General features: G+C 43.8%; 1 protein-coding gene across 1 annotated transcript in view; it reads right to left on the bottom strand.

Annotated features, from left to right (window-relative positions):
• Positions 1-1,222: 1,222 nt before the first annotated feature.
• The window catches only part of LOC100650708 (titin), a 38,283-nt gene continuing 26,389 nt past the window's right edge, over positions 1,223-13,116 (bottom strand). The window contains exon 6 of the mRNA XM_048413897.1: positions 1,223-13,025. Coding sequence (XP_048269854.1) covers positions 4,071-13,025 — 8,955 coding nt within the window. The 3' untranslated portion in view covers positions 1,223-4,070. The remainder of the gene's footprint in view (positions 13,026-13,116) is intronic.

The raw sequence follows: 13,116 nt of genomic DNA, 5'->3' as shown, positions 1-13,116 counted from the left end.
CAGTAAGAAACGAACGATTGAAGTATTATCGACAGGACGAGGATGCAGGCACAGTTCAGTTGGAATCGTTCGTACATGGTGTGGCAAAAGGAGCATCGTAGTGTAGGTTTCTACGAATAACCGGACGTGCGAGCTACTTTCATATTTTGATTTTTACTGATTTTTAAGGAAACGTATCGGACGACGTTGCTGCTGCGTGAATATGGAGCAGCATTCGATCGAGTTCGATCGAGAGGCTGCTTTTGTTACGATCGATGCCACGTAGTCATGGCAATAAATCACGTAATGATCGGTGAATCCTCGTTTCACTGCCACGTCGAAATCGCATGTTTCGCTCAGGATGCCACGGGAGTATTCTTATTATTCAAAGCATATGATGACAAAATAATAATAAATTGACGATGTAAGACAACATTCTTATCCAATGGACCGTTTATCTTATTGGTGGTCACGGGTGACCACCGTGGCATCTTGCTAACAGTTGATAGCGACATATTGTAACAAGACATCGTTTATTTCAACAAACCATTCGCATTCGTTATTTCGTCGTAAATAAAATGTCCAGAATATACCGTTGAAACGTGTAAAAGGTATTAGTAAACATTATTTGCTCATTCTATATATAATAGTAAGGTATGTTCACGCTTCTAACTTCAATTATATGGTCATAAAGCTGCATTTACGATTATTTTCTAAGATGTGTTTATAATAATATTGGTAGATTACCCATCAAAGATATGGATGCAAACAGAGTGCATCGTTAGATTTGTTCTCATTTTTTTTTTTTTATTGATGTTCTAATAAAAATGTTTAATTGTTCAATGGGGTACTTTTTATTTAAAAGTATCTTCTATTTATCGGTTATATTCAAAATGCCCTAATTGTCAATTTTCATTCAATTTTTACAATTGTATGACCACCGTGGCCAGTCATAATATAATCAACGTGGCAGTCAAAGCGTTAGACGGTAAGTATCTTTACGTTCGATTGGAAAGTGTCGGCGAATTTCGAAATTCGATTCAGACGTTAATTGGAAATCTTATTATTTACTTATCGTCATCGTAGAATTATTATAACTGTTTTCGTTTCAGCGAAAACCTGAAACTTAACTTTCTAATTATTCGAAGCGAAACGACTGTTCGTCTGTCGTCGATGAATATTCGCTTCGATGTAACTTCTATACGTATACAGTTTGCGAAGGTTGGATTTGTGAGAAAGTAAATTACGATACAGAAAATAATTTCTTTATTAAGAATTACACACGATGACACGTTATACGTACTTACACATGAACCATATTCGAACGGTGTTTCTCACTTCTCTTTCGCTTGTCCGCATTGTTACAATCGTTAAAAACTCATTCGACAAAGTCGTGATAATAACTTCGGATACAAATATTTTATAACAAACGGTCGCTTTCTAGTTTCGTTAACAACGCCGATAAATTCGATCGCACGTATTTACAAAATCTTAATGCGATCGGTGTCATCGTGATCCTGTTTGTTTCCGTAAGTGTTACGATAGAATTCTTTCACTCGATGATACGTAAATCTTAGTATACATACTCGAGTTGTTTATCGTTCGCTGTAGAATTAGTAAGAAAAGGCTAAACGCATAAAATATAACTTGAACGTGTAATCATCTGCTTAAATCAGGTTAACAGAACGAGTTAGTTATACGTGTAGGAAAACGAAGAGCACACGGGGAAAACGTGACAAGTTTATTTTTACCGAGCTCTTAGTTTCTCGATGTCAGCTGGCGGCTAAGAAGCGACACGATTTCTCAGGTTTAAAGATATACACCGCTTATCGTATTCTTTCCTCGTGGTCTTCGAATAAGATAAAAGAAACTGTAGCCAAGTCCATGGAGCTCTCGTTGTTCACATTCCTCGCGAACAGCTCTTGGTCTGGTGAAAAGAAAATCTTGTTTCGTGACTCGAGTGCAGTTACGTGTAATCATACACCTACGCGTATAATCTATCACCTACCAGACGATCATCTATTACGATCTAAATGTTATCGAAAGGACTAAATGCGATTGAATATATAAAATACAATTGAAAGAAGAGTCAAAGAATAACCGAAGTGGTACTCGAGGAGGGGAAATGCAAGGTCAAGAAGTAATTGCGAAACATTTTTATTCGATCGACAACACATAACACCTGGTGTAAACGGATCAAAATAAAAAGGCGGAAGAATAAAAAAAATAGGAAACAAAAAATTAATAATATAATAATTCGTTCCATAATGGGAACAAGCATCGTAGCGTCGAACGAACCGATGAAACCGGAAAACGCTCGACTTCTTCGCGAAGCCCTGTCGGAAATGTTAACGTCGCAACGTACATGACTCGTCTATTCGAACGATACTGAGGGTTAATGTAAATCACGGGGTTGTTAAAGGAAACATAGAGAACGGGGGATGATATCGGTAGACTGTGGATGTTTATACTGTAATTGATATTTTCATACTTTCTACGAGCACAAGTAGTAGAATGATGCAACGTAAGATTTCTTTTTCATTCGATAAATACGAGGACTACGGGGGAAAAGTATGACAAGTCCGTTGTCTTTTTTTTTATTTTCCGATTTTTATCATACGATTTCATATATTTTTTAAAACGAAGAATCTCGTTTCGATATGAAATAGTTAAAGAAAGGCATTACTTGATATGTAGATTCGCAGATACGTGTAAGTTTCCCAATAATATTCGTTGGATGTATCGTAAAGAAGGAATATCAGCTAATTTAACGGAATTCCAGGAAAACGACAATAGCCTGAAAATCATGCGCGAAGGACAGTTTTGATATAAATTTGCTTTATTATAAAAAAAATCGATCGCATTTGTCACCTGTGACGGATATGTCAGATGTTCCCACGCGTTATATGCATTTTCCTACTGTTAAATTGTCCACAAATGCATAAGCATCCGCAGTCTATTTGTCAGCAAGGCGAAAGAAACGGATAAATATAAAAACGAAGCTGGTCGAGAAAGAACGTTACGTGCGACTTGAATCGTCGCATCTATTCTAAATATCGGTCGAACCTGATGTTTCAATCAGATTCGTCCGTATCACGGATTTAAGCTCTAGTTATTGCTTTGTAATACACGTGGCTTAAGGTGAAAATAAATCTTAACTCGATTTTTCATCTGTATGTCATCTCACATCCGCATCTCTCAGTTCAAGTATCATTAGCCATTTTTTTTTTTTTTTTTTTGATCGATAACTATTTTTATATCGACGAAGAACTTTTTTCAACATCGCGCTCACCTTATCCTTTTCGAAGGATAAAACTATTATATTGACATGGTACGGATATATGCATATGTGTGTATGTATATATTTTATGTATGTATATGTTTACGCGCATAAAAGTGTACTTTTATAAGTAATTCACGCAGTTCCATATGTCGGTATCGATCCTCTGTTGCAACGATCACGCCGATTGCAGAGCGACGAAAGGGATATCTAGAGATTCTTGACGAAATAAATATCGAACGACACGAGTTCATCACAGCCCGCAAATTTAGCTTAGACCTAATCCCAATCGAGACGTATAACGAACCTCCGATGTTTGGAGTGTACGCTACCGATCACAAATTTGGAATTACGTACTTTCTTAGTTGCGTTTACATCGAAATTTTCGCCAATTGTCATGTTACTTTGAAATCCACGCTTTACGTATTAACAGCAATTTCCGTTATTTGAATAAATATTTAGCGAAACAAGTTTTCAAAATAATAGAAAATTCTCAGCCGAGATTTCTTTTTTTAAATCTCGGACTCTACCGGTTTCGATATCGATCGAAATTAATACTGTAAATATCCATAATGATTCCTTTCGCTTTGATAAATCTTTAACGAGAGAACTTTCCCGGTTAACGCAAAATTCTTAAATCATTGAATTACAATGATTCCAAATTTCCGACCAGTACTGTACGCTTCATCCAGAAGAAAATACTAAGTATTCTGAAAAACCTCGCGAAAAGAAACAAATAATATCTTGAAACCTTCCCATTGTTACAGTTGCTTTTATAATATAATCTCTATGGCAGAAAAGGAAACTTATTTTAATTAGAGATGACGGGCATATAGAACTTGTGCTTCTGCGTGTCTCTGGTGTGCTTGAAAGGCGTCTGTTTGGCCTCGATAAGCGCCGCAGGACACGGTCCTTTGTGTCTGGGCGTGTACTCCTTCTTGTACATGCTCGAAGTCACCATGCTTCCATCTCCTAAATTGATATGCGAGACGTTCGTCTGTCTCTGTACTCTTTCTACCTTCTGACTGGTGAAATTTCCATAATTCTTCGCCTCGCTGTGCGAATAGAACTTGCCACCTACTGTTAAATTGTCCTGGCGAACGATTCTCTGTGGACGTTCGTAGGTCGACGACGCCCAAGGATTTCCTTCTTTAGTGCTGCGATGTAAAGAGGTCAAACTACGTCGATCGCTGCTCTGACTCGAATTGCTGATGTACTGGCCGCTCTCTGCCAAATTCGAGATACTCTTCTTTTGATCAGCGGCTGTAGAAGAGATCGTGTGAAGAGCCTCCGTGGAAGAAGTGGCTCTGCGTCTGTGAAGAACCGAGTTAGTAACGTCCGCGGACGATGAAGAGATTACGTTCTTCCTGTGGTGACTGGTCTTCGTCACAGCACCGTCCATTTGCAATTTCTCCATAGATTGGCCGCTGATGGCTTGCCTGAACTCGGCACTGCTCGTCTGGTTGGAATTATAGCGAGCTTGGCTGGAAACTGTGTGCTGTTCGTGTTGCTGCTTCTGTCTAGTTGCAGTCTGTCGAGACTCGATGTGTTGAGTGTTAACGTAGTCCCTTTTGCTTGTCTCTTGCTGATGTTTTTCGATTTGCTGCCTCTGTTGTTCGCTGTATCTTCCATCGACCATGACACCCTGGTGGTTTTGCACATCCGTGAGAGACCTGTCGTCGATAACTCGTCGCGTTTGAGTCATGTTCTGCGATCTCAAATGTCTTTCGCTTGATTGTGCTCTTTGATGGTGTTCGCTTATGTAGTGCTGATTGCCTGAAACAGGCGACAAAGACTTTCTAGAGTCTGGATGAGGACCATCGGGTTGTATGGCACGATGCTCCGTTATCACGCGCTGAGATTGGTGCTGAACGTTCTGAGCCGATGAGATTCTCTCTCCACTCGTTCTCTTCGTAGTCGTAATCGTCGTTCCATTTTCTACGGTCTTCGATTCAGTTGAAACGCTTCTTCTGCTATCTGTTTCCATGCTGCTTATCTTTGCGGCAACTTCCTTGGCAGTGCGTTTGGTGAATGTGTTGTAGTTTCTTTGAGTAGTCGTAGACATCGTAGAAGTGTCGTCTCCCAAGGTAATCGAAGACTCCATATGATGTCTGCGAGTTACAGCTCTACCAGGCGGAGAAACTTCTTTCTTAGCCGGCGTAAACGTGTCTCTGGAGGTTGTCTTCGTTTCCATAGCACCTGTGCTCACCTTCAAATTATCCTCATGACGTTTAATCTCAGCGCGTTCTCCACGAACGACCGTATACGTGGATCTCTGGGAAGTGGAGTCTTGGAACTCGCCGATCATCTTCAAGTTATCCTCTCGACGAATTACCTCCGCTCTTTCTCCTCTCTTCGGTGTGAAATCGTCGCGAGGTCTTCCGACAAAGTCTCCTTCTGGTTTCAAATTGTCCACATGACGAATCGGAGATCGACGTTCTATCGGACCAACCTTCTCCGGTGTTCTACGCTCGAAATCACCTTCTGGTCTCAGGTTATCGGGATGTTTAATAGGTGAACGTCTTTCACCTGGTCCCAGGGGAGATTTTCCAGGCCTTTCGAAGTCTCCTTCCGGTCGAAGATTGTCAGGATGCTTCTTAACCGGCGTACGTTCGCCGATTACGTACGTGTAATCATCTTTCCTGCGTACGTCGATAAATTCACCTTCCATCTTGAGGTTATCCTCGTGCTTCCTAACATTCACCCTTTCCACCTTCGTGATCTTCTTGTAATCGTCCCTGGATCTACGAACGTCTATCTCTCCTTCCATTCTCAGATGATCCTCGCGTCGACGAACTTCCATTCGTTCTCCGTTCACATGTCTATAGTCATCTTTAGAAGATGGACTGACATCCATTTCGCCTTCTGGCTTCAGATTATCTTGTGGCTTTCTAACTGGCGCTCGTTCGCCTCTCTTAGGTGTAAAATCGTCTTTAGGCACCATATAGAAGTCTCCTTCGGGATGAAGATTGTCCTCGTGACGAATCGGTGTGCGTCTCTCGGCTGGACCAACCTTCTGAGGCGTTCGTTTAGCAAAATCACCTTCAGGATGTAAATTGTCCTTTGGTTTCTTCACGTCAGCTCGGTCTCCTTTAGTTGGCGTGTCTTGTCTCGGCCTTCCAATAAAATCTCCTTCTGGGTGCAAATTATCAGGATGTTTGATCGGTGTTCTTCTCTCTGCAGGACCAACAGGCGCCTTCTCGGGTCTGTCGAATTCTCCTTCGGGTCTGAGGTTATCTTTAGGTTTCTTAATCGGAGCCCTTTCTCCTTTGGTTGGCGTAGGAGCTTTAGGACGTTGAGCGAATTGGCCTTCAGGTTTCAAATTATCAGGATGCTTGATAGGCGTTCTTCTCTCAGCTGGACCAATCGGACACGTATCGGGTCTCTCGAATTCTCCTTCAGGTCTCAAATTATCTTCGTGTCTGATAATCTCGCTGCGTTCACCGCGCGTTACTTTGTAGTCATCTCGTCTTCGAATATCCACAAACTCACCCTCCATCTTCAGGTTATCCTCCCGACGAACTACATCGACTCTTTCCACCTTGGTGATCGTCTTGTAATCGTCTCTTGACCGACGTACATCCATATCACCCTCCATTTTCAAATTATCTCTGTGAACGACTATCTCTGTTCTCTCGCCCTTTGTAGGCTTATAATCATCCTTAGGCTTGCCTATGAATTCACCCTCCGGTTTCAAGTTATCCTTTGGCTTCTTCTGAACCGGCCTATCAACCCGTTTTGGAGTAAAATCGTCTTTAGGTCTTCCTACGAATTCTCCTTCAGGATGAAGATTGTCTTCGTGACGTATAGGCGTTCTCTTCTCGGCTGGACCAACAGGCGACTTCTGCGGTCTCTGGAATTCCCCTTCCGGTTTTAGATTATCCTTCGGCCTGGTAATATCCGCACGTTCGCCCTTCAATGGCGTTTCTTCCTTAGGACGACCAACGAATTCTCCCTGTGTTTTTAAATTATCCGGATGTTTAATGGGACTGCGCCTTTCAGCAGGGCCCATCGGCTTCTTCTCTGGCCTGTCAAAGGTACCTTCTGGTTTCAAATTGTCCTTTGGCTTCTTCACATCTGCTCTTTCACCTTTCTTCGGTGCCTGTTCCTTCGGACGTCCGATAAATTCACCTTCAGGTTTCAAATTGTCATCGTGTTTTATAGGTGAACGTCTTTCCGCTGGACCAAAAGGTTTCTTTTCAGGTCTTTCGAATTCTCCCTCGGGTTTCAGGTTGTCCTCTGGTTTTTTGATCTCTGGTCTGTCCGCTTTTTTAGGTGAGTAATCGTCTTTCGGTCGACCCTCGAACGGACCTTCCGGTTTCAGATTATCCGGATGTTTCACGATATCTACACGCTCTCCTTTCACTACTTTGAAATCGTCCCTCGTTCTGATATCAGTGAACTCGCCCTCCATATGCAAATTATCCTGATACTTAGTGACCTCGGCTCTTTCGCGAATTAAGAAGTCCGTATATTCATCTCTGGACCTGTAAGTCTCTATGTTTCCTTCCATTCGCAAGTTGTCCGTACGTCTGACGATATCTACTCGTTCACCACGAACGGGGACAAAATCGTCTTTAGGACGACCTTCGAATGGTCCCTCGGGCTTAAGATTATCCTCGGGTCTTTTAACATCGGCGCGTTCTCCTCTAGTCGGTTTGTAATCGTCCTTTGGTCTACCAACGAATTCTCCTTCAGGTTTCAAATTATCGGGATGCTTAATCGGAGATCTTCTCTCAGCAGGTTTCACTGGAGATTTTTCTGGCTTCTCAAATTCACCTTCTGGACGTAGATTATCCTGTGGCCTCTTAATATCTGCGCGTTCTCCACGTTTAGGAGCTTCTTCTTTTGGTTTTCCGATAAAGTCGCCTTCAGGTTTCAAGTTATCAGGATGTTTAATGGGAGTACGTTTCTCAGCTGGCCCTAAGGGTTGCTTCTCAGGTCTTTCGAAAGTACCTTCTGGTTTCAGGTTATCTTCTGGTCTCTTAACATCGGCTCTCTCTCCCTTGGTCGGTGACTCTTCCTTTGGTCGCCCAATAAATTCTCCTTCAGGTTTCAAGTTGTCTTGAGGTCTCTTTGCAACTGGTCTTTCGGCAGGTCTGAATTTTTCAGGTTGCGGTCTTTCGAAATCACCTTCAGGGCGCAAATTATCCTCGTGTTTGATCGGTGTTCTTCTCTCAGCTGGACCAACAGGCTTCCTCTCTGGAACTTCGAATTCTCCTTCAGGATATAAATTGTCTCTTGGTCTCTTTACGTCCGCTCTTTCGCCCTTTCGCGGTGCTTCCTCTTTGGGCCGACCAACGAAGTCTCCTTCTGGTTTTAGATTGTCTGTTGGTTTCTTGACAATTGGCCTTTCTGCGGGTTTAAACTCTTCTGGTTTAGGTCTTTCAAATTCCCCTTCGGGTTTCAAATTATCAGCATGTTTGATCGGAGTTCTCTTTTCAGCAGGACCAACTGGTTGCTTCTCTGGCCTCTCAAATTCCCCTTCAGGTCGCAAATTGTCTTTAGGTTTCTTAATCGGAGTCCTCTCGCCTTGTTTAGGCGCTTCCTCTTTTGGTCTGCCAATAAATTCTCCTTCTGGTTTGAGATTATCTTCTGGTCTCTTTACTTCCGGCCTCTCTGCTCTCTTAGGAGAATAATCGTCCTTTGGACGACCCTCGAATGGACCTTCCGGTCTCAAATTGTCAGGATGCTTCACGATATCAACTCTCTCGCCCCTTACAACCTTAAAATCGTCTCTGGTCCTAACATCGATAAATTCACCTTCCATACGCAAATTGTCTTGATACTTGGTAACTTCGGCCCTCTCACGAATTAAGAAGTCCGTATATTCGTCTCTTGATCTGTAAGTTTCGATGTTACCTTCCATTCGAAGGTTGTCCGTGCGTCTGATGATATCCATTCGTTCACCATGAACCGGTCGATAGTCGTCCTTAGGCCTGCCCTCGAATGGACCTTCTGGTTTCAAATTGTCTTCGGGTCTTTTAACAACAGCTCTGTCGCCTTTAGTCGGAGTGAAATCATCTTTAGGCTTACCAACGAATTCTCCTTCGGGTTTGAGGTTGTCCGGATGTTTGATCGGTGTACGTTTCTCTGCTGGACCAACCGTAGGCTTTTCTGGTCTTTCAAATTCGCCTTCAGGATACAAATTGTCTTGAGGTCTTCGAACTTCGGGACGTTCGGCTGTTTTTGGAGAGAAATCATCTTTTGGACGACCTTCGAAGGGTCCTTCAGGTTTCAAATTATCTTCAGGACGTTTTACGTCGGCACGTTCTCCTCTAGTTGGTTTGTAATCGTCTTTAGGTCTTCCTTCGAAAGGACCTTCTGGTCTCAAATTGTCCTGAGGTCTCCTCACTTCCGGACGTTCAGCTGTTTTCGGTGAGAAATCATCTTTAGGTCTTCCTTCGAAGGGACCCTCCGGCCGAAGGTTATCATCGTGCTTAATAGGCGTTCTACGTTCAGCTGGGACGAATGGAACACGTTCTCTATCTGCAAAATCGCCTTCAGGAAACAGTTCATCCGGATGTCGGACAATCGGTGCTCTTTCACCGGGACCATAAGGAACAGGCGATGGTCTCTCGAATTCTCCTTCTGGATACAAGTTATCTGGATGTTTAATAGGTGTACGTCTTTCAGCAGGAGTATATTCGTGTCTTGGCCGATCTTCAAACTGTCCTTCAGGTCGAAGATTGTCCTGTGGTCTTCTGACTTCCGGACGTTCAGCTGTTTTCGGCGTGAAATCATCCTTAGGACGTCCTTCGAATGGACCTTCAGGTCGCAAGTTATCTTGAGGCCTTCTAACTTCTGGCCTTTCCGCTGTTTTCGGTGAGAAATCATCTTTAGGTCTTCCTTCGAACGGACCCTCTGGCCTCAAATTATCTTCTGGACGTTTCACGTCCGCACGCTCACCTCTGGTTGGTTTGTAATCATCTTTAGGCCTTCCTTCAAATGGACCCTCCGGTTTCAAGTTATCTTGAGGACGCTTTACATCAGCTCGTTCACCTCTCGTTAGTTTATAATCATCCTTAGGTCTTCCTTCGAAAGGACCCTCAGGACGAAGGTTATCGTCGTGTTTAATGGGTGTCCTACGTTCAGCTGGGACGAATGGAACACGTTCTCTACCTGGAAAATCGCCTTCAGGAAACAGCTCATCCGGATGTCGGACAATCGGCGCTCTTTCACCGGGACCATAAGGAACAGGCGATGGTCTCTCGAATTCTCCTTCCGGATACAAGTTATCTGGATGTTTAATAGGTGTACGTCTTTCACCAGGGGTATATTCAAGTCTTGGTCGATCTTCAAACTGTCCTTCAGGGCGAAGATTGTCCTGCGGTCTTCTGACTTCAGGACGTTCAGCTGTTTTCGGTGTGAAATCATCCTTAGGACGTCCTTCGAATGGACCTTCCGGTCTCAAATTATCTTGTGGTCTCTTTACCTCTGGACGTTCAGCTGTTTTCGGTGAGAAATCATCTTTAGGTCTCCCTTCGAACGGACCCTCTGGTCTCAAATTATCTTCTGGACGTTTCACATCCGCACGTTCGCCTCTGGTTGGTACATAATCATCCTTGGGTCGTCCTTCGAATGGTCCTTCAGGTCTTAAATTATCCTGAGGTCTTCTCACTTCTGGCCTTTCCGCCGTTTTCGGCAAGAAATCATCTTTCGGTCGACCTTCAAACGGCCCTTCCGGTCTCAAATTATCCTCAGGTCTTCTAACCTCTGGTCTTTCACCTCGTTTGGGTGAAAAATCATCCTTTGGGCGTCCTTCAAACGGACCTTCCGGTCTTAAATTGTCCTGTGGCCTCTTCACTTCCGGACGTTCAGCTGTTTTTGGCGTGAAATCATCCTTTGGACGTCCTTCGAACGGTCCTTCGGGTCTCAAATTATCTTCAGGCCTCTTAACATCGGCTCTCTCGCCTCTGGTTGGTTTGTAATCATCCTTGGGTCTGCCATCGAAAGGTCCTTCTGGTCTCAAATTATCCTCAGGTCTTCTAACTTCTGGTCTTTCACCTCGTTTGGGTGAAAAGTCATCCTTTGGACGTCCTTCGAATGGTCCTTCCGGTCTCAAATTGTCCTGTGGCCTCTTCACTTCTGGACGTTCAGCTAATTTTGGTGTGAAGTCATCCTTTGGACGCCCTTCGAACAGTCCTTCGGGTCTCAGATTATCTTCAGGCCTCTTAACATCGGCTCTTTCGCCTCTGGTTGGTTTATAATCATCTTTAGGTCTACCTTCGAACGGACCTTCCGGTCTTAAATTGTCCTGTGGTCTCTTCACTTCCGGACGTTCAGCTGTTTTTGGTGTGAAGTCATCCTTTGGACGTCCTTCGAATGGTCCTTCGGGTCTCAGATTATCTTCAGGCCTCTTAACATCAGCTCTTTCGCCTCTGGTTGGTTTGTAATCATCCTTGGGTCTGCCTTCGAAAGGTCCTTCTGGTCTCAAATTATCTTCAGGTCGTCTAACTTCTGGTCTTTCACCTCGTTTGGGTGAAAAATCATCCTTTGGACGTCCTTCGAATGGTCCTTCCGGTCTCAAATTGTCCTGTGGCCTCTTCACTTCCGGACGTTCAGCTGTTTTTGGTGTGAAGTCATCCTTTGGACGTCCTTCGAATGGACCTTCAGGTCTCAGATTATCTTCAGGTCTCTTAACATCAGCTCTTTCGCCTCTGGTTGGTTTATAATCATCTTTAGGTCTACCTTCGAACGGACCTTCGGGTCTCAAATTATCCTGTGGCCGCCTTACTTCCGGACGTTCAGCAGTTTTTGGTGTGAAGTCATCCTTTGGACGTCCTTCGAATGGACCTTCTGGTCTCAGATTATCTTCAGGCCTCTTAACATCAACTCTTTCGCCTCTGGTTGGTTTATAATCATCTTTAGGTCGACCTTCGAACGGTCCTTCTGGCCTCAAATTATCCTCAGGTCTTCTAACCTCTGGTCTTTCACCTCGCTTCGGTGAAAAATCATCCTTTGGACGTCCTTCGAACGGACCTTCGGGTCTCAAATTATCCTGTGGCCTCTTTACTTCTGGACGTTCAGCTACTTTCGGTGTGAAATCATCCTTCGGGCGTCCTTCGAATGGTCCTTCTGGTCGCAAGTTATCCTGAGGCCTTCTTACTTCTGGCCTTTCCGCTGTTTTAGGCATGAAATCATCCTTTGGACGTCCTTCGAATGGTCCTTCGGGTCTTAAATTATCTTCAGGTCTCTTGATATCTGCTCTATCTCCTCTAGTAGGTTTATAATCGTCTTTAGGTCGTCCTTCGAATGGTCCTTCTGGTCTTAGGTTATCCTCAGGTCTCTTAACTTCCGGACGTTCAGCTGTTTTCGGTGAATAATCGTCTTTTGGACGTCCCTCGAACGGTCCTTCGGGCTTCAAGTTATCCTGTGGTCTCTTCACGTCTGCCCTTTCGCCTCCGGTTGGTTTATAATCGTCTTTCGGTCTTCCTTCGAACGGTCCTTCAGGTCGCAAATTGTCCTTGGGTTTCTGCGGTTCCGGTCTCTTCATTATCTGTGGCACAACGTAGTCGTCCTTAGTATGAGGCACTCCTTCAAACGGTCCTTCTGGTCTCAAATTATCGTCTCGTCTAATCACGGCAGTGCTTCTATAGTCGGTTTGATCGAAAGTTTGATACTGTTCCTGAGTCGTTGTGGTGCTTTCCACGATATCGGTTTTGCCATAGAAGCGGTCATCCTCGTCGGTGTAGTCGAGTCGTCGTCGAGGTGTCCTCTCAACTATGTCGTACGTGTGGAAATCCTCTTTATGATGAGAGGTACCCTAAAGCACATTTCGTACTAGATCAGCGATTAGTGTAGAGATAAGAGTAACTGGGACAATGGACTCGCTTTCTGAATATCGTTTTAATACG

The sequence above is a fragment of the Bombus terrestris genome, chromosome 2, assembly GCF_910591885.1.
Source record: "Bombus terrestris chromosome 2, iyBomTerr1.2, whole genome shotgun sequence".
In the NCBI taxonomy this organism is placed as follows: Eukaryota; Metazoa; Arthropoda; class Insecta; order Hymenoptera; family Apidae; genus Bombus; species Bombus terrestris.
The sequence above is the reverse complement of the archived record's forward strand: the minus strand, read 5'-3'. Positions and strand labels throughout refer to the sequence as shown.